This window comes from Oncorhynchus mykiss, chromosome 23, assembly GCF_057628025.1.
Source record: "Oncorhynchus mykiss isolate SJ-2025 chromosome 23, ASM5762802v1, whole genome shotgun sequence".
NCBI classification, from domain to species: domain Eukaryota; kingdom Metazoa; phylum Chordata; class Actinopteri; order Salmoniformes; family Salmonidae; genus Oncorhynchus; species Oncorhynchus mykiss.
Genome location: NC_143044.1, coordinates 14,754,728 through 14,774,221, shown reverse-complemented (window position 1 = coordinate 14,774,221; position 19,494 = coordinate 14,754,728). Strand labels below are relative to the sequence as shown.

At 44.6% G+C, this 19,494-nt stretch overlaps 1 protein-coding gene across 2 annotated transcripts in view; it reads right to left on the bottom strand.

The window, feature by feature from the left end:
• Positions 1–19,494, bottom strand: part of LOC110502474 (SH3 and PX domain-containing protein 2A) — a 100,007-nt gene that overhangs the window by 42,730 nt on the left and 37,783 nt on the right. For both annotated transcript variants that reach the window (XM_036959993.2, XM_036959992.2), the window contains exon 6: positions 15,744–15,775. In XM_036959993.2, the coding sequence (XP_036815888.2) occupies positions 15,744–15,775 (32 nt within the window). The remainder of the gene's footprint in view (positions 1–15,743; positions 15,776–19,494) is intronic.

Below are 19,494 nucleotides of genomic sequence, written 5' to 3'. Positions count from 1 at the left end.
CCCAGAGCACCGGGTAAGCAAAGTATTCCCATTTTGAACCATTGTCTGAAAAGACAAACTCTGCTTACCCGGCTGACCAGTAGATCTGTGGCTAAATCGAGTGTGCCTACTGCGCTGGCCAATCGGAAAGCTCAAATCACCATGCATACAAAGCTTCCATGACACCGGCCACAGCAAAGTTTGATACTAGCCTACGTAAGGTTGAATAACTTTTAAAACCATGACCAGAGAGAGACTGTCAAAGAATACAGAGCTGCTGTTTTTATGAGTAAGTTCATATTTAATTGTTTATTCAGCACTATCAACCCTGTTCTTACTCAACACTATTACAAAACATAAAACACGCATCTCCCTACTTCCATTCCCGCTGCAGCTGCAATGAATGAGTAGCCAAGTGTATAGATAGCCCAGCATTTTTATTATTACTAGCAGATTGTCTTGTCTCTTTTAAAATCGAGGAATATTTATCTCTGGTCATAGGAACAACCTGAACGGTCATCCAACTCAGAATTCCAAATCAGAAACTCTGGCATCTTTCTAGACCTCTGATTTTCCGAACTGAAGATCACTGACATCATGATTTGACATTCCCAGTTGTCTTGAAAGCACCATGATCATCTGATGCAGTTACCATCAGTCCAGTAAAATAAAAAAAAGCTAATTATTTGAAAATGAATGCTCACCTGTGCCTTTCAAGTGCTACACCAACTGATCTAAATTGTAATCAAAGCTCAAGTTTTGAAATATAATATGGTCTGAGAAGAACATAATTGGTAGGCCAGGCATTATAGCCAATATGATGTGATAATGTACTAGGCCTACCGCACAAACCTCATTCTTACAAAAAAAATGATTAGGTTAATTAACATTTTGTAAGTCATGATCAAAAGAAAATATGAGTGGTAGATCTTGACTTGCTTTTTGACTGTGAAATGAATCTTGACTCAGAAAAAGTTGGTGACCACTGCCCTAGAGATGTACCTTATTGGGACAGTAGTTAGGACATTCATCACTGGTGCTGTTGGCCTGGTTCATGTTTGATGTCGTGTTTCTGGACAAAGAGATCAATGCCGCCTTTGCAGAGTTATCATTTTACTAAAATGTTATCTTTCTCCTCGATTAACAAAACATAAATGGAAGCATTTCCACAAGGAAAAGGTTAAGTGGGGTAACAACCATAGAGAACGATAGAGGCCTCTAGTGGCCAAAAGCTTGTTTTAGCATGGGCAGCACCATTGAGGGATTCCACCAACTTGCCTTGAACGCAGTCTTTAAGGAGCCTTACATATGAACCAGCTTGCTTACTCATTGCAGACAGCCTCTGATTTATCAGCCTCTGAGGCTGCTATTGAATCTCATCAGCCTGCCAGGAATAGAGGACACCCACTCTGGATTATATGTTTCAGCATATAAAGCATTTTGACTGCTAATCTGCCAGCAAATCTGATCAAATTTCAAATCAAATCAAAGTTTATTTGTCATGTGCACTGAATACAACAGGTGTAGACTACAGTGAAATGCTTACTTACAAGCTCTAACCAATAGTGCAAAAAAGGTATTAGGTGAACAATAGGTAAGTAAAGAAATAAAACAACAGTAAAAAGACAGTGAAAAATAACAGTAGCGTGGCTATAAAAGTAGCGAGGCTACATACAGACACCGGTTAGTCAGACTGATTGAGGTAGCATGTACATGTAGACATGGTTAAAGTGACTATGCATATATGATGAACAGAGAGTAGCAGTAGCGTAAAAGAGGGGTTGGCAAGTGGTGGGTGGCGGGTGGCAGAACACAATGCAGATAGCCCGGTTAGCCAATGTGCGGGAGCACTGGTTGGTTGGCCCAATTGAGGTAGTATGTACATGAATGTATAGTTAAAGTGACTATGCATATATCATAAACAGAGAGTAGCAGCAGCGTAAAAGAGGAGTTAGCGGGTGGCGGGACACAATGCAAATAGTCTGGGTAACCATTTGATTAACTGTTCAGGATTCTTATGGCTTGGTGGTAAAAACTGTTGAGAAGCCTTTTTGTCCTAGACTTGGCACTCCGGTACCGCTTGCCATGCGGTAGTAGAGAGAACAGTTTATGACTGGGGTGGCTGGGGTCTTTGACAATTTTTAGGGCCTTCCTCTGACCCCGCCTGGTGTAGAGGTCCTGGATGGCAGACAGCTTAGCCCCAGTTTGTTGGTGAAGTGGACGCTCAAGGAGCTTGAAGCTCTCAACCTACTCCACTACAGCCCCGTCGATGAGAATGGGGGCGTGCTCAATCCTCCTTTTCCTGTATAATCTCCTTTGTCTTGATCACGTTGAGGGAGAGGTTGTCTCGTAGTTGTCGGTGATCTGGCCTACCACTGTTGTGTCATTGGCAAACTTAATGAAGGTGTTAGAGTCGTGCCTACCTGTGCAGTCATGTTTGAACAGGGATTACAGGAGGGGACCTTTTTTTTTATCCCATCCCCCGTCTCCGCAGGAGGCCTTTTACCTTTTGGTAGGCCGTCATTGTAAATAAGAATTTGTTCTTAACTGACTTGCCTAGTTAAATAAAGGTTAAATAAAACTTTTTTTGTAAATCCCCAAACTGTTGACACAAAGTTGGAATGACAGAATTGTATAGAATGTATGCTGTAGTGTTAAGATTTCCCTTCACTGGAACAAAGGGGCCTAGCCCGAATCATGAAAAACAGCCCCAGACAATTAATCCTCCTCCACCAAACTTTACAGTTGGCACTATGCATTGGGGCAGGTAGTGTTCTCCTGGCATCCGCCAAACCCAGATTTATCCATCGCGTTTCCGCTGCTCCAGAGTCCAATAGCGGTGAGCTTAACCTCACTCCAGCTGACACTTGGTGAACTTAGGCTTGTGTGTGGCTGCTCGGCCATGAAAACCCATATCATGAAGCTCCCGATGAACAGTTCTTGTGCTGAGGTTGCTTCCAGAGGCAGTTTGAAACTCTATAGTGAGTTTTGCAACCGAGGACAGACGATTTATATGCACTGCGCGCTTTAGCACTCGGCGGTCCCGTTCTGTGAGCTTGTGTGGCCTACCACTTCATGGCTGAGCCGTTGTTGCTCCTAGACGTTTCCACTTCACAATAACAGCACTTACAGTTGACCGGGGCAGCTGTAGCAGGGCAGATATTTTATGAAATGACTTGTTGGATCCTATGATGGTACCATGTTGAAAGTCACTCAGCTCTTCTGTAAGGCCATTCTACTGCCAATGTTTGTCTATGAAGATTCCATGGCTGTGAGCTCGATTTTATACACCAGTCAGCAACGCTGTGGCCGAATCCAATACTTTGAAGAGGTGTCCACATAATTTTGTATATATAGTGAATGTTCTGCTTGACATTAACTTTAAACACCAAAACATGCTAAAAAGGTTCTCAGAAGGAATTTGCTAACTTAGATAGTTAAGAGAACATTCAAAAAATTGGACACTCAAACATTAGGGGAACATTACATGTAACAGTGCAAAAATGTTCTCTCCCTAGAATTGTTAGCCGAGTTGACACTCAACAGCTGTTGAGCATTGAAACTCATCAGCCAGTCCCTTTTCCTTATTTAGTGTCTGTTGGTTTCCTATCATATTTTCTGGCACACACTGGTTATTATGAGACGAAGACTCCATTGCTTTTTTTTTGTGTGTTCCAGCTAGCTGCCTGCTGCGGGGTTAGGAGGGGTTGGTTCCATGTCGGAGGCCAATGTGACAAATTGTCACTGTCAGAAACTGGGAGGCTTGGCTTTACGCTGACCCCTGAGTAGAACTCCCGATGGAGTCATCTACTTCTGCAAAAGGTAACTGAAGCTGTCAGTGCACACACTGACTTTGTGGTTGAAGAGACTTGTCAGTTTATAATGCAGTTCTGCTACTGCTGTATGTATTTTATAGTTAGTTTAGCCAAATATCCATACAATATCTTTATATAAAAAAAAATGTAAGAATGGTGCAAATGTATGTCTAACCCTAGAAAATGCTATTATAAGATGGTAGTTACACTCAAGTAAGACTGAGTTAATTAAATCTTTCAGGTGCTATTGCCTTTGCAGCATGTGAATAAAAGCCTAGTATCTGGGAAGCAGGATCAGTCAAAGAGCTCAGTATTCAATGGCTGTTTATCAAGCAAGGGTAGTGTGACTGTTGAAACAGTCCACAGTTGTTTAAGTGGGAGAGAAGCACACATTCATCTACATTCAGACTAAAATCTCACGACTACCTAGCCCCTTACCCCTGTGCGCCCCTTGACCCTCCACACACAGACCCGATCCCACACACACACACACACAATTCCACTCTCTATATGCCCCTGAGCCCCACAGCTTCAATAAAGCCAGCACGGCTGTTCACACACTCCTCCGGTCCATGCGAAACACTGAAATGGTTTCCATTTGCCACGTAAACCTCTCCATCTGCTTTTCACATGCACAGTCCCTCCAAGCGCTCCGACACTCTTTCCCACTCTCTCTCTTTCTGTGTCTCGCTCCCTCACTCTCCTTCTCTCTCCCGTCTTTCTCTCTCTGACACCGACTCTCTTTCCCTTACTCACTCTCTCTGACTCCCGCTCTGCCTCTCATACTCTCTCTATCTCTCTCTCCACTCAGTCCTGTTATCCTAAGTAACACAGTAAAGCTGCTCACAGACAAACAGCTAACTTTATTAACTTGTGCTGAGTTGGACAAGTGTAAGGTTTATTTTAGTAAATAGTGTTTCAGCCTGAACTGTACTTTATCATAGTTATTTCAAAACAGTTTCCAAACAGTGTGTTCACTTTCAAACAATTTTCCTGTTGGGACACAACAGAGCTAGCGAAAACATTCAGGTCTTACTTCTGAGTAACATTGTATTCTAACAATAGAACTACAATACCTGCTAGTTTCAAGTCTAGTTGTGCTGTGACCATGAGGTGTTGACCAAACCTCACGTGCTTAGTCAGCCACTGTACTGTATGCTGCTCTATATAGAGTTAGTGTAGAGGACAATAATAGACAGAGCTAGACAATGCAAACAGTTCAGATATACATGAACAACCTGTAAGGTATATCCTGTTTTGACCCATATAGAGCCACAGATCTAAAGAATGAAGTGGACTCAAAATAGGGCTCTTGACTTACCTGTACCCTTGCACATTGATCGGCACCGGTACTCCTTGTATATAGGCTCATTGTTGTTATTTTATTCTGTTACTATTTTTTCTTTAGTTGAGCAAATTGTTCATACTTAAAAATAAAAAACCTCTGCATTGTTGGTTAAGGGTTTGTAAGTGACCATTTCACGTCAAGGTCGACACCTGTTGTATTCGGCGCATGTGACAAATTCATTTGCATTTTATTTGATTGTAGCGGAGGTCACAGTTGGAGAACAATTACTGAGGCACAAGCCAAAACCTTACTGAAACCACATGAAGGAGCAAATCATTGGGCAAGTAATATATTCGTAACTAAACAGTGGTTTTCAGGGACATCTATTCTTTATCTTAACATCATGATAAACGGAGTACATTTTTGGGGTCCTAATCAGGTACCCAGTGGTTTACCTCTGAGAAAATTAACCAGTTCATAATTAAATAACAGAACTTGAAACTATCGAACCCTGGATAAACTGATATTGAAGAAAGACATTCAAGATAGCTGGCGGGTGGGTGAGGGGATGACAAGCCACTGAGAGAGAGAAAAACAGAGAGAGAAAGAGGGAGAGAGAGAGAGCGAGAGAATAATGACGATGCTATGAATGACTGATTGTCTACGTCAGAGTATAAGATAGCCTGTGATTTCTGTAGCATGTGCATGCCAGGTAAACATTGGTAGCCAGTCTGGCTAAACCATGCACTAACCGCCAGCAGTTTGAAAGCCTGGGACAACATTTTCCTGTTGGGGCACAGTTTCAGTAAACTCTTAGGGGAGACCAACATCATGTAATTATGTGGACCATAAACTGCAGCTACAGCACAGATTCACCACAGACTTGCACACTCGCTCCGCTGTCCTGGTTTAATAAAGTAATACCAATATCTCAGCAGTTAACCCTGTGTCTTGGTGTGCCGGAGGAAGATTTCAAAAGGAGATATGGTCACTGAGCTGTCTATTAAGACTAAGATGTAGAAGCTTTGACTAGACTTGGTTGGCAAAATATTAGCATCTTGAGAGATGAGACTTTCCTCCAAGGCTATCAATCTTAATCTAAAAGACGGAAAATGTTGTTTACAAGGGACAATAAAATGGGACCCATTCATTAATTCATCATTGTTCGGCTACTGTAACCATTTAAAATGTATCGGAACAGCAACGTTTACAACTGTGAATAACCTATTTTTCCAGCCTCCGATTCCTGGAAGAAATGCAATACGTAGCATGGTCTGAATGTAGGTGACGACAGAGACACACACCTGAAATAAGGCAAGCTTTCCATTTCATCATGTCAATGGAATTCACTGATACGTAAAGGCACAATACCATAGAGTATAGAATGAAATTGGGTTGGAGTCTCGTTTCATTTCATGGCAACTTCAAGTGTGTTTTCCTATCAGAGAGAAGCAAAGAGAAAATTAGGTTACCAGGAATGAGAAATTCAGCTGTACTATTTTCTGCATAATACTCTAGGTCTACTGTATGTGTAAAGTACATTTTCACAGAATGTTTGTGTCAAATCCATGGCAGCTTCATGAATCACTGAATCATTTAACCTCCCATTTTGTCACCTGGTAAGAAGAGTCTAGAATTCTGAAGACTCAAGTACACACACACACACACACACACACGGTCATACTACAGCTGCTAACAGACACACGGTCATACCGCAGATGCACAGCTGCTTCCCCAGCCCCACTGAATCCTCTGTATAACCCCACCCACGCCCATATCCCCATGCACTGAGCCCACTCACTGCCTCAACAGCCAGCACCCTACCCAGGCACAGCCAATACACAGCATAGCTGTACAAACAGGTGCTCCATTCCACCCAATGCTGTTTGCTTAACCCTTTCATCACAATGAGCCATGTATGATTTGGCTGTGTGTCTTAAGCAGAGACTTGATATGTTATCGTGAGCTGAGTTGGTCTTGTTATACACTTATGACATTATACAGCTTTGTTCAGCTGTCGGTGGAAAGGCTATGGACTCCCAAGAAATGCTTTACTACTGTCTGCCTATTTGGTACAAAGACATACAGTATATGCCTACACACATACACGCCAACAGGGATACGAGACACAGACACACGCACCTACCAGACTCATTTCAATAATGGACTTACATACATCATCACATAGGCTACAAGACCTGTTGCAGCTAACTCAATAACTAGCCAAAGCAATACAATACTGTAATAACTTAATCGAAATAGAACATACTACCACTGAAAACAAATATTACAAACAGGACACCTTGCAATGTAACAGACCGGAGCAGAATATATGCACCTCTATTTTTAATGCTGTTCAATATAGAGAGAAATTAGCCCAGCTAGCACATTTGGTTCCTTGGAAATTGTGGGAACGTACATTTTTTGGTGTCCCATTGGCTCTGGTAAACGAAGCCACAAGTTTCCTGATTTGGTCAGGGGGCCCTCAGATAGCAGATGACAGCAAAATGTGTAGAATTCCAGGAAATTATCTTTAAAACTGCAACAACAAAAACTTTCTTCATGACAAATGTTGTGTAATAGCATTACAAAACTGCAACTTTTTCTCTCTGCACCATGGCAAAACGTGTTAAAATGCAGTAAGTCATCTGAATCCCCCCCCCCCCCCCCCCCCCCCCCCCCAACACACAATTAAGTCGGTGCCACGGGGCCCCAAAAGCGCTAGTCTGGCCCTGCCTGGGAGGTTTTATGTTCTGAAAATGGAAATGCTAGGTTATTTGAAGGTAATTAAATAATGTACTGAGAACATGTTTCAGTAACACTTTTAATAACACTGCTAATCTAGGTTAACTGTTTTTAACTCCAAGCACAGATAGGCATAAGTCATGTAAACAGATTTATTTGTAATTGTGGCACAGCATCAGTGACATTCAACCATATGATCTTCTGTTCTCAATCCATGGGAGTAGTCCACTGCGCCACAGGGTGGAGCTGGCATATCATGTTGTTTTCAAACTCATACAGTGGCTTGTGAAAGTATTCACCCCCCTTGGCATTTTCCCTATTTGTTGCCTTACAACCTGGAATTGAAATAGATTTTTGGGGGGGTTTGTATCATTTGATTTACACAACATGCCTACCACTTTGAAGATGCAAAATAGGTTTTATTGTGAAACAAACAAGAAATAAGACAAAAAAATGAACTTGATGGTGCATAACTATTCACCACCCCCAAAGTCAATACTTTGTAGATACAACTTTTGCAGAAATTACAGCTGCAAGTTTCTTAGGGTATGTCTCTATAAGCTTTGCACATCTAGCCACTGGGATTTTTGCGCATTCTTCAAGGCAAAACTGCTCCAGCTCCACGTTGGATGGGTTCTGCTGGTGAACAGCAATCTTTAAGTCATACCAAGATTCTCAATTGCATTGAGGTCTGGGCTTTGACTAGGCCATTCCAAGACATTTAAATGTTTCCCCTTAAACCATTTCAGTGGTGTTTTAGCAGTATACTTAGGGTCATTGTCCTGCTGGAAGGTGAATCTCCGTCCCAGTCTCAAATCTCTTGAAGACTGAAACAGGTTTCCCCTCAATAATTTCCCTGTATTTAGCGCCATCCATCATTCCTTTAATCCTGACCAGTTTCCCAGTCCCTGCCAATGAGGTGTTGGGTTTGCGCGAGAAATATAATTTCCTTGATGGCCAAAAAGCTCAATTTTAGTCTCATCTGACCAGAGTACCTTCTGCCATATGTTTGGGGAGTCTTCCACATGCCTTTTGGCAAACACAAAACGTGTGTGCTTATTTTTTATTTAACAATGGCTTTTTTCTGGACACTCTTCCGTTAAGCCCAACTCTGTGGAGTGTACGGTTTAAAGTGGTCCTCTGGACAGATAGTCCAATCTTCACTGTGGAGCTTTTGCAGCTCCTTCAGGGTTATCTTTGGTCTCTTTGTTGCCTCTCTAATTAATGCCCTCCTTGCCTGGTCCGTGAGTTTTGGTGGGCGGCCCTCTCTTGGCAGGTTTGTTGTGGTGCCCTATTCTTTCAGTTTTTTAATAATGGATTTAATGGTGCTCCGTGGGATGTTCAAAGTTTTGGATATTTTTTTATAACCCAACCCTGATCTGTACTTCTCCACAACTTTGTCCCTGACCTGTTTAGAGAGCTCCTTGGTCTTCATGGTGCCGCTTGCTAGGTGTTGCCCCTTGCTTAGTAAATTGCAGACTCTGGGGCCTTTCAGAACAGGTGTATACATACTGAGATCATGTGTCAGATCATGTGACACTTAGATTGCACACAAGTGGACTTTAATTAACAGATTATGTGACTTCTGAAGGTAATTGGTTGTACCAGATCTTGTTTAGGGGCTTCATAGCAAAGGGGGTGAATACATATTCACGCACCACTTTTCAGTTTTTGTTTTTTTTAAGAATTTATTTTTTCCATTTCACTTCACCAATTTAAACTATTTTGTGTATGTCCAAGGGAGATGAACACTTTTTCAAGGCTCTGTACAAAGCTTTTAATTTTAGTCTATTCAAACAGACCTCCTTTCAAAGGAACAAGCACTCATTAAGATCAGGTGAGGCCAATTAGTGGGTGTGGCCAACATACCAGAACACACTTAACAAGATGGAGCAGGGTTTCCCAAACTAATGATTTGAAAATGGTGTTAGAGAATCTCTGAAAAAAATGTGCTTGGTTCATAGAACCGGGGTTACTTCAATAACCTTCAGTAGCTGCTAGATTTGGTTACAATAAACAGTGGTTTCTGTTTTCTTACTACAAATGTGGCTCTATCCTTGGAACCATTTGAGCTGCAAAATATTACGACTCCATCAATGACAGATAAGACTCTCAGGAACACGTACAATATGTTTTCCTCTAAAATGCCCACAAGCCACGCAGGACTCATTAGAACAGAGTGGACAAGAAATAGTTATTTTCTACTGTTACGGTGCGTGAATGAGGACCCAAAAGCGAATCAACTTAAACAGAGCTTCTTTAATTACCAAACATAGGTAGGCTCAGATGGACCGGCAGATTCCGACAGGACAGGACAAGGTTACAGCAAACATGACGACAGTCTGGTTCAGGCATGAATGACACAAACAAACAAGAATCCGACAAGGACAGGAGCAGAAACAGAGAGAGATATAGGGACCTAATCAGAGGGAAAAAGGGAACAGGTGGGGAACGGGGTGAATGGGTAGTTAGAGGAGACAAGGGACAGCTGGGGGAAAGCGGGGGAGAAAAGGTAACCTAACACGACCAGCAGAGGGAGACAGGGTGAAGGGAAAGGACAGAGACAAGACAACATGACAGTACATGACAGTACCCCCCCACTCACCGAGCGCCTCCTGGCGCACTCGAGGAGGAAACCTGGCGGCAACGGAGGAAATCATCAATCAGCGCACGGTCCAGCACGTCCCGAGAGGGAACCCAACTCCTCTCCTCAGGACCGTACCCCTCCCAGTCAACTAGGTACTGATGACCACGGCCCCGAGGACGCATGTCCAAGATTTTACGGACCCTGTAGATAGGTGCGCCCTCGACAAGGATGGGGGGGGGGGGGGGAAGACGAGCGGGGGCGCGAAGAACGGGCTTAACACAGGAGACATGGAAGACCGGGTGGACGCGACGAAGATATCGCGGAAGAAGAAGTCGCACTGCGACAGGATTAATGACCTGAGAGATACGGAATGGACCAATGAACCGCGGGGTCAACTTGCGAGAAGCCGTCTTAAGGGGAAGGTTCTGAGTGGAGAGCCAAACTCTCTGACCGCGACAATATCTAGGGCTCTTAGTTCTACGCTTATTAGCAGCTCTCACAGTCTGCGCCCTATAACGGCAAAGTGCAGACCTGACCCTCTTCCAGGTGCGCTCGCAACGTTGGACAAAAGCCTGAGCGGAGGGGACGCTGGACTCGGCGAACTGAGATGAGAACAACGGAGGCTGGTACCCGAGGCTACTCTGAAAAGGAGATAGCCCGGTCGCAGACGAAGGAAGCGAGTTGTGGGCGTATTCTGCCCAGGGGAGCTGTTCTGACCAAGACGCAGGGTTGCGAAAAGAAAGACTGCGTAAGATGCGACCAATAGTCTGATTGGCCCGTTCTGCTTGACCGTTAGACTGGGGGTGAAAGCCGGAAGAGAGACTGACGGAAGCCCCAATCAAACGGCAAAACTCCCTCCAAAATTGAGACGTGAATTGCGGACCTCTGTCCGAAACGACGTCTGACGGAAGGCCATGAATTCTGAAAACATTCTCGATGATGATTTGTGCCGTCTCTTTAGCAGAAGGAAGCTTAGCAAGGGGAATGAAATGAGCCGCCTTAGAGAACCTATCGACAACCGTAAGAATAACAGTCTTCCCCGCTGACGAAGGCAGTCCGGTGACAAAATCTAAGGCGATGTGAGACCACGGTCGAGAGGGAATAGGAAGCGGCCTGAGACGGCCGGCAGGAGGAGAGTTACCGGACTTAGTCTGCGCGCAGACCGAACAAGCAGCCACGAAACGACGCGTGTCATGCTCCCGGGTGGGCCACCAGAAACGCTGGCGAATGGAAGCAAGCGTACCCCGAACGCCAGGGTGGCCGGCTAACTTGGCAGAGTGAGCCCACTGAAGAACGGCCAGACGAGTAGGAACGGGAACGAAAAGAAGGTTCCTAGGACAAGCGCGCGGCGACGGAGTTTGAGTGAGTGCTTGCTTTACCTGCCTCTCAATTCCCCAGACAGTCAACCCGACAACACGCCCCTCAGGGAGAATCCCCTCGGGGTCAGTGGAGGCTACTGAAGAACTGAAGAGACGAGACAAAGCATCAGGCTTGGTGTTCTTAGAGCCCGGACGATAAGAAATCACGAACTCGAAACGAGCGAAAAACAGCGCCCAACGCGCCTGACGCGCATTAAGTCGTTTGGCAGAACGGATGTACTCAAGGTTCCTATGGTCAGTCCAAACGACAAAAGGAACGGTCGCCCCCTCCAACCACTGTCGCCATTCGCCTAGGGCTAACCGGATGGCGAGCAGTTCGCGGTTACCCACATCATAGTTACGTTCCGACGGCGACAGGCGATGAGAAAAATACGCGCATGGGTGGACCTTGTCGTCAGAGAGGGAGCGCTGAGAAAGGATGGCTCCCACTCCCACCTCTGACGCGTCAACCTCGACAATGAACTGTCTAGAGACGTCAGGTGTAACAAGGATAGGAGCGGATGTAAAACGATTCTTGAGGAGATCAAAAGCTCCCTGGGCGGAAACGGACCACTTAAAGCACGTCTTGACAGAAGTAAGGGCTGTGAGAGGAGCTGCCACCTGACCGAAATTACGGATGAAACGACGATAGAAGTTCGCGAAGCCGAGAAAGCGCTGCAGCTCGACGCGTGACTTAGGGACGGGCCAATCAATGACAGCTTGGACCTTAGCGGGATCCATCTTAATGCCTTCAGCGGAAATAACAGAACCGAGAAATGTGACGGAGGAGGCATGAAAAGTGCACTTCTCAGCCTTCACAAAAAGACAATTCTCTAAAAGGCGCTGGAGGACACGTCGAACGTGCTGAACATGAATCTGGAGTGACGGTGAAAAAATCAGGATATCGTCAAGGTAAACGAAAACAAAGATGTTCAGCATGTCTCTCAGGACATCATTGACTAATGCCTGAAAGACAGCTGGAGCGTTAGCGAGGCCGAAAGGAAGAACCCGGTATTCAAAGTGCCCTAACGGAGTGTTAAACGCCGTCTTCCACTCGTCCCCCTCCCTGATGCGCACGAGATGGTAAGCGTTACGAAGGTCCAACTTAGTGAAAAACCTGGCTCCCTGCAGGATCTCGAAGGCTGAAGACATAAGAGGAAGCGGATAACGATTCTTCACTGTTATGTCATTCAGCCCTCGATAATCTATGCAGGGGCGCAGAGACCCGTCCTTCTTCTTGACAAAAAAAAACCCCGCTCCGGCGGGAGAGGAGGAGGGGACTATGGTACCGGCGTCAAGAGCTACAGACAAATAATCTTCGAGAGCCTTACGTTCGGGAGCCGACAGAGAGTATAGTCTACCCCGGGGGGGGGTGGTTCCCGGAAGGAGATCAATACTACAATCATACGACCGGTGTGGAGGAAGAGAGGTGGCCCTGGACCGACTGAACACCGTGCGCAGATCGTGATATTCCTCCGGCACCCCTGTCAAATCACCAGGCTCCTCCTGTGAAGAAGAGACAGAGGAAACAGGAGGGATAGCAGACATTAAACATTTCACATGACAAGAGACGTTCCAGGAGAGGATAGAATTACTAGACCAATTAATGGAAGGATTATGACAAACTAGCCAGGGATGGCCCAAAACAACAGGTGTAAAAGGTGAACGAAAAATTTAAAAAGAAATGGTTTCACTATGATTACCAGAAACAGTGAGGGTTAAAGGTAGCGTCTCACGCTGAATCCTGGGGAGAGGACTACCATCCAGGGCGAACAAGGCCGTGGGCTCCTTTAACTGTCTGAGAGGAATGTCATGTTCCCGAGCCCAGGTCTCGTCCATAAAACAGCCCTCCGCCCCAGAGTCTATTAAGGCACTGCAGGAAGCTGACGAACCGGTCCAGCGTAGATGGACCGACAAGGTAGTGCAGGATCTTGAAGGAGAGACAGGAGTAGTAGCGCTCACCAGTAGCCCTCCGCTTACTGACGAGCTCTGGCCTTTTACTGGACATGAAGTGACAAAATGACCAGCGGAACCGCAATAGAGACAGAGGCGGTTGGTGATTCTCCGTTCCCTCTCCTCAGTCGAGATGCGGATACCTCCCAGCTGCATGGACTCAGCACCCGAGCCGGCAGAGGAAGATGGTAGTGATGCGGAGAGGGAGGCGACGGAGAGCGCGAGCTCCTTTCCACGAGCTCGGTGACGAAGATCAACCCGTCGCTCAATGCGAATAGCGAGTTCAATCAAGGAATCCACGCTGGAAGGAACCTCCCGGGAGAGAATCTCATCCTTTACCTCTGCGCGGAAACCCTCCAGAAGACGAGCGAGCAAGGCCGGCTCGTTCCAGCCACTGGAGACAGCAAGAGTGCGAAACTCAATAGAGTAGTCTGTTATGGATCGATTGCCTTGACATAGGGAAGACAGGGCCCTGGAAGCCTCCTCCCCAAAAACAGATCGATCAAAAACCCGTATCATCTCCTCCTTAAAGTCTTGATACTGGTTAGTACACTCAGCCCTTGCCTCCCAGATTGCCGTGCCCCACTCACGAGCCCGTCCAATAAGGAGAGATATGACGTAGGCGACACGAGCAGTGCTCCTGGAGTAAGTGTTGGGCTGGAGAGAAAACACAATATCACACTGGGTGAGGAACGAGCGGCATTCAGTGGGCTCCCCAGAGTAACACGGCGGGTTATTGATTCTGGGCTCCGGAGATTCGAAAGCCCTGGAAGTGGCCGGTGGATCGAGGCGGAGATGGTGAACCTGTTCTGTGTGGTTGGAGACTTGGGTGGCCAGGGTCTCAACGGCATGTCGAGCAGCAGACAATTCCTGCTTGTGTCTGCCTAGCATCGCTCCCTGGATCTCGACGGCTGAGTGGAGAGGATCCGAAGTCGCTGGGTCCATTCTTGGTCGGATTCTTCTGTTACGGTGCGTGAATGAGGACCCAAAAGCGAATCAACTTAAACAGAGCTTCTTTAATTACCAAACATAGGTAGGCTCAGATGGACCGGCAGATTCCGACAGGACAGGACAAGGTTACAGCAAACATGACGACAGTCTGGTTCAGGCATGAATGACACAAACAAACAAGAATCCGACAAGGACAGGAGCAGAAACAGAGAGAGATATAGGGACCTAATCAGAGGGAAAAAGGGAACAGGTGGGGAACGGGGTGAATGGGTAGTTAGAGGAGACAAGGGACAGCTGGGGGAAAGCGGGGGAGAAAAGGTAACCTAACACGACCAGCAGAGGGAGACAGGGTGAAGGGAAAGGACAGAGACAAGACAACATGACAGTACATGACATCTACACAGAAGATCATACAAAATTATTGCCTGATGATTTTCTGAATTTACCAATAAGTTTGATGCATTTCACTTCAAACCATACTTCCTTCAGATTGATATACTTTCAAAGTCCTGTCAGAATGATTTGTAATAGACGTTCATAGCCCCAATTTTAAAAAAGAAAACATCCGCCGTTGATTCCATAATTGTTTTTACATGGTGGAGTTTTGTTGAGGCTGTTTTTGATGCTGTTGTTGATGCTGTTTTTACATGGTGGAGTTTTGTTGAGGCTGTTTTTGATGCTGTTGTTGATGCTGTTTTTACATGTTGGAGTTTTGTTGATGCTGTTTTTAAATAACATTCTTAGAATGATCTTTGAACGTTACTAATGGTTTCTTGTGGTTTTATGGAAATGTTTCATTGTGTTCTGAGAACATGACTTTAAACCTGCAGAAAATGCTATACTGAAGTACTGAAATTCCCACCTTAGAAACATACGGTTCTCAGAACGTTATGTGCTGGCTGTCCTGAACCATTCACAGAACTTTGTGGGAACGTTGCATGCAAAATAGCCATAGCACACACATGCTCTCACCAAACTCTAAGAAACATATGGTTCTCAGAACAGTATGTGCTAGATGGGATGGTTCTCAGAACGTTATGTGCTAGCTGGGAGGTGATTTGTCTTACCTGATTTGTGTTTGGTGGATCCCCCATAGTCCCTGAAAAAGAAGCAACACCAGAGAGTCATGGTAAGTGTGTGACAGGGAGCCAGGGCAAAGCAGGAGCATGTTGTCCCACACAGGACTCTGTACCCTACCAGCTACCAGCCTAACCCTGATTAAGAATGCACACACACAGACAGGCACCCCACACAGAGCAAGCCAGAGAGAGAGAGGGAGAATGAGGGAGATAGATAGAGGGAGATTGCTGTGTGTACAGTATGTGTAAGAAAGAGTGAGAGAAAGTGAGTGTTTTTTGATTTGAGTATGTTTATTGGTGAATGTTGGGTATGTGTTTGTGTGTGCAATGTGTGTGTGTCAGTGAGAGAGAACACTGCAATGAAATGGACACGCCTGATCTTAATGAGTGCTCGTTTCCTTTGAAATAGGGTGTTTGAATAGACTAAAATGGACAGTTAAAAAAACATGGTATGCTAGCTCCATCCTGGTAGCGCAGTGGACTAATTTCATAGATAAAGAACAGAAAATAATAGGTTCAAATTTCACTGACGCGGTGCCACTAGAAAAAAAGAAATGTGTATGCATGATTAATGCCTAAGCTAATTAATTTCCATGTGTTATATCTGTGCTTGGATTTCAAAACAGTTAAACTAAGCTAAGAGTTATTGAAACATTTTCTCAAATAACCTATGTCCGTTCTCAAATAACCTATGATGTCTGATCTCAGAATGTTAATTTAGCCTCCCATGAAAGCTTTCAGGGTCCATAGTAAGACATTCTCAGAACCTGCCTGCAATCTAAAAATGTACGTTCCCAGAACAGGCAAAATGTTCACTACCGTTCTCAGAACGTTTAAAAAAACCTTCAGTTTTACCAGTCAGGAAACTTAAGGCCTCGTTCTCAGAACCAATGGGAAACCAAAAACGTACATTCCCACAACCAAATGTACCTGCTGGGGTACCTCGCAATATTTTGTATTTATCATTTAACTAGGCAAGTCAATTAATAATACATTCTTATTTACAATGACAGCATACCCCGTCCAAACCCTAACAACGCTGGACCAATTGTGCACCTCCCGGAGACTCCCAAACACGGCTGGTTATGATACTGCCTGGAATCGAACCAGGGTCTGTAGTGACACCTCTAGCATTAGACGGCTGCACCACTCAGGAGTCCTGAATATTCAGAGTAATTTTCTGAAACACACAACTAGGCAGTCATATTTTATATGGTGCCTTAAGAGACATGTAAATAGTTACCTTGGCACTCATTACATCTTAAGTAATTTTAAAATAACAACACAATCAGTTGAAAAAACACTTCCATTTAAAGTTGCACTATGCAGAAATGCTCCGCCATTTCCTGGTTGCTAAAACTCGAATAGTTCGCCTAATTTCAGTCTGTTACAAAATAAGCTATTATAGTGTAGATAATCATTGTACCATCTAAACCTCTGTGAAATATAGTGTATTTTCCATAACCCCAAAAATGTGTTGTTTCAGCTGTACAAAACCGAAAGTAAAAGACTTAAGAACGGGAATCATAGAAATAGCACACATAGAACAACAGATCTACCTAAATCTATAACTCACATTTCTATGTGAATTTGGTCAGGTTGCCCAAAAAGTTACAAATTGCCACTAACTGTTACATGGAATCTACATACATGCATGCATATTCTAAACATTAGATCCAGATGAGATGCCTGTACACTACTGAATAACAACTATAACACTCCTACTGTAAACATTTTATAATTTTAGATTATCAAGGGTGAGAGATGAAATAATCGTATATCCAGCTCGTTTTGATTCCCAGCCGACATAGTATGTTTGTGTTGCAAAAAAAAAAACAACCCACAAACATTCTAAGCAAGACGACTTGTACCCTATCACAAATGAACAATAGCTTTTTGGAACCACTTAATTAAAGTTTATCCTGACTTAGTGACCTAAAGAGGACACATTTTACTGATATGGAACAAGCTAAGTACTAATAAGTAGCTAATTTATAGTTGATTCATAATTTGTATGTTGAGGTAGTTGATGTAGTTAAGGTTACAGTATGCAGCTACAGTATAAGTTCCAGTTGTACGCCTATTTTAAACGCAACCCCTCTCCCTAACATACTGTACACATCAAGAATCACTACACCACTTCAGCCAATTCTTTCCTGAGGGCCACTCAGGAGAATAGAGCTGTTCTGTTGGACGGTTGGGCTGCTGGCCTCTGGAGCTAGCTGTTTATGGTTCTGGGCCGTAGTGGCATATGAAACGCATTACCATGGAGGTCTGAGGGTGGGCTAGAGGGGCTGGGGAGCTTTGGGGGTAGAAAGTTGGGGTGGGGGGACCGGGGGATGCTGGATCGGCCAGGCTTGCGAGTAACCCGTACCTCAGAGCTGGAATAATACACTTCCCAGGAGAGGAATGTGCGCACACTCTCTGGCTCAACACACTCCTACCAACAGTAAAATCGAATAGATGTGGGGAAGTTGAGGGGAGAAATATGTCCAAACACTATTAACATGTTAAGACAGTGTGCTAGTGCTTTCTGCAGTGAAGTGAACCTTTTGCTGACTGGAAAGGGCATAGACATATAGTACACACACACACACACACACACACACATATACAAGCTCGAAACAATCGTCTCTCATCACTCTCTCCCTAATGCACACCATCACACACACAAACATTCAATGTATGGGTGGAGGTTTTAAACGTATAATTAAATCTGAATCTGTATGGGCCCATCCTGAGCTGAGAATAACCAGCTGTTTGTATCTGACTGCAGCTCAGTCTTTGTTGGTGGGCCCATTAGACATGGAATGTGTGAGATATTAGTATTTTGCACACAGTTTTCAGCCAGTTGGGTTTCAGCCAAGAGACTGAGTCCACTCGAGGTATATGGTAAACAAATACTGCTGTCCGTAACCATAGTCTGCCCCCTGCATGAGTAACCCCTGGTTCGAGGTCAAAAGTAATTGGACAGGAAGTCATTATAATCAATGGAGAGTTGACCTACCCACAGAATCATGCAGTGTGTGCGGTTGAGGGAGGAGGGGGTTGATAAGTGAAGACAAGCATGCATTACAGAGTCAATGAGGTATAGAGTCAATGACACCTTCCTTTCCAATTAAGCAAAAGCCCCTAGACAAGGGGTCCCCAGTTACATTCAGCTGTGGGCCTATTTTTCCATGAGCGAATGGTCGGAAGGTAGTTATAAATCATTTGTACTCCTCAAATTGACCGCAAGAATCGCAAAAATATATAGTATTTGACACAAACGGAATCATTTCAAACTTTGATTACATTGGGGTACGATCAGAAAAGCATATTTAATTATCCATGGGAATATTTGGGAACAGATTTCCTACATTTAAATCAATTTGAGCTGATTTCCTGGTGATTTTACAATATTTTATGTCCAACAATTAATTGTATTTATTTATTTTTGCTCAGAAATCTTGTGGGGGTCAAATAAATCACCCGCGGGCCACCTATTGGGGAACCCTGCCCTAGACAATGGAGTTACTGAATCCATGTCAGTGAAGGTAAATACACTGAACAAAAATAAACACTCAACATGCAATAATTTCAACTATTTTACTGAAATCAGTCAATTGGAATAAATTAATTAGGCCCTAGTCTATCAATTTCCCATGACTGGGCAGGGGCGCAGCCATGGTGGGCCTGGGAGGGCATAGAACCACCCACTTGGGAGACAGGCCTACTCACTGGGGAGCCAGGCCCAGCC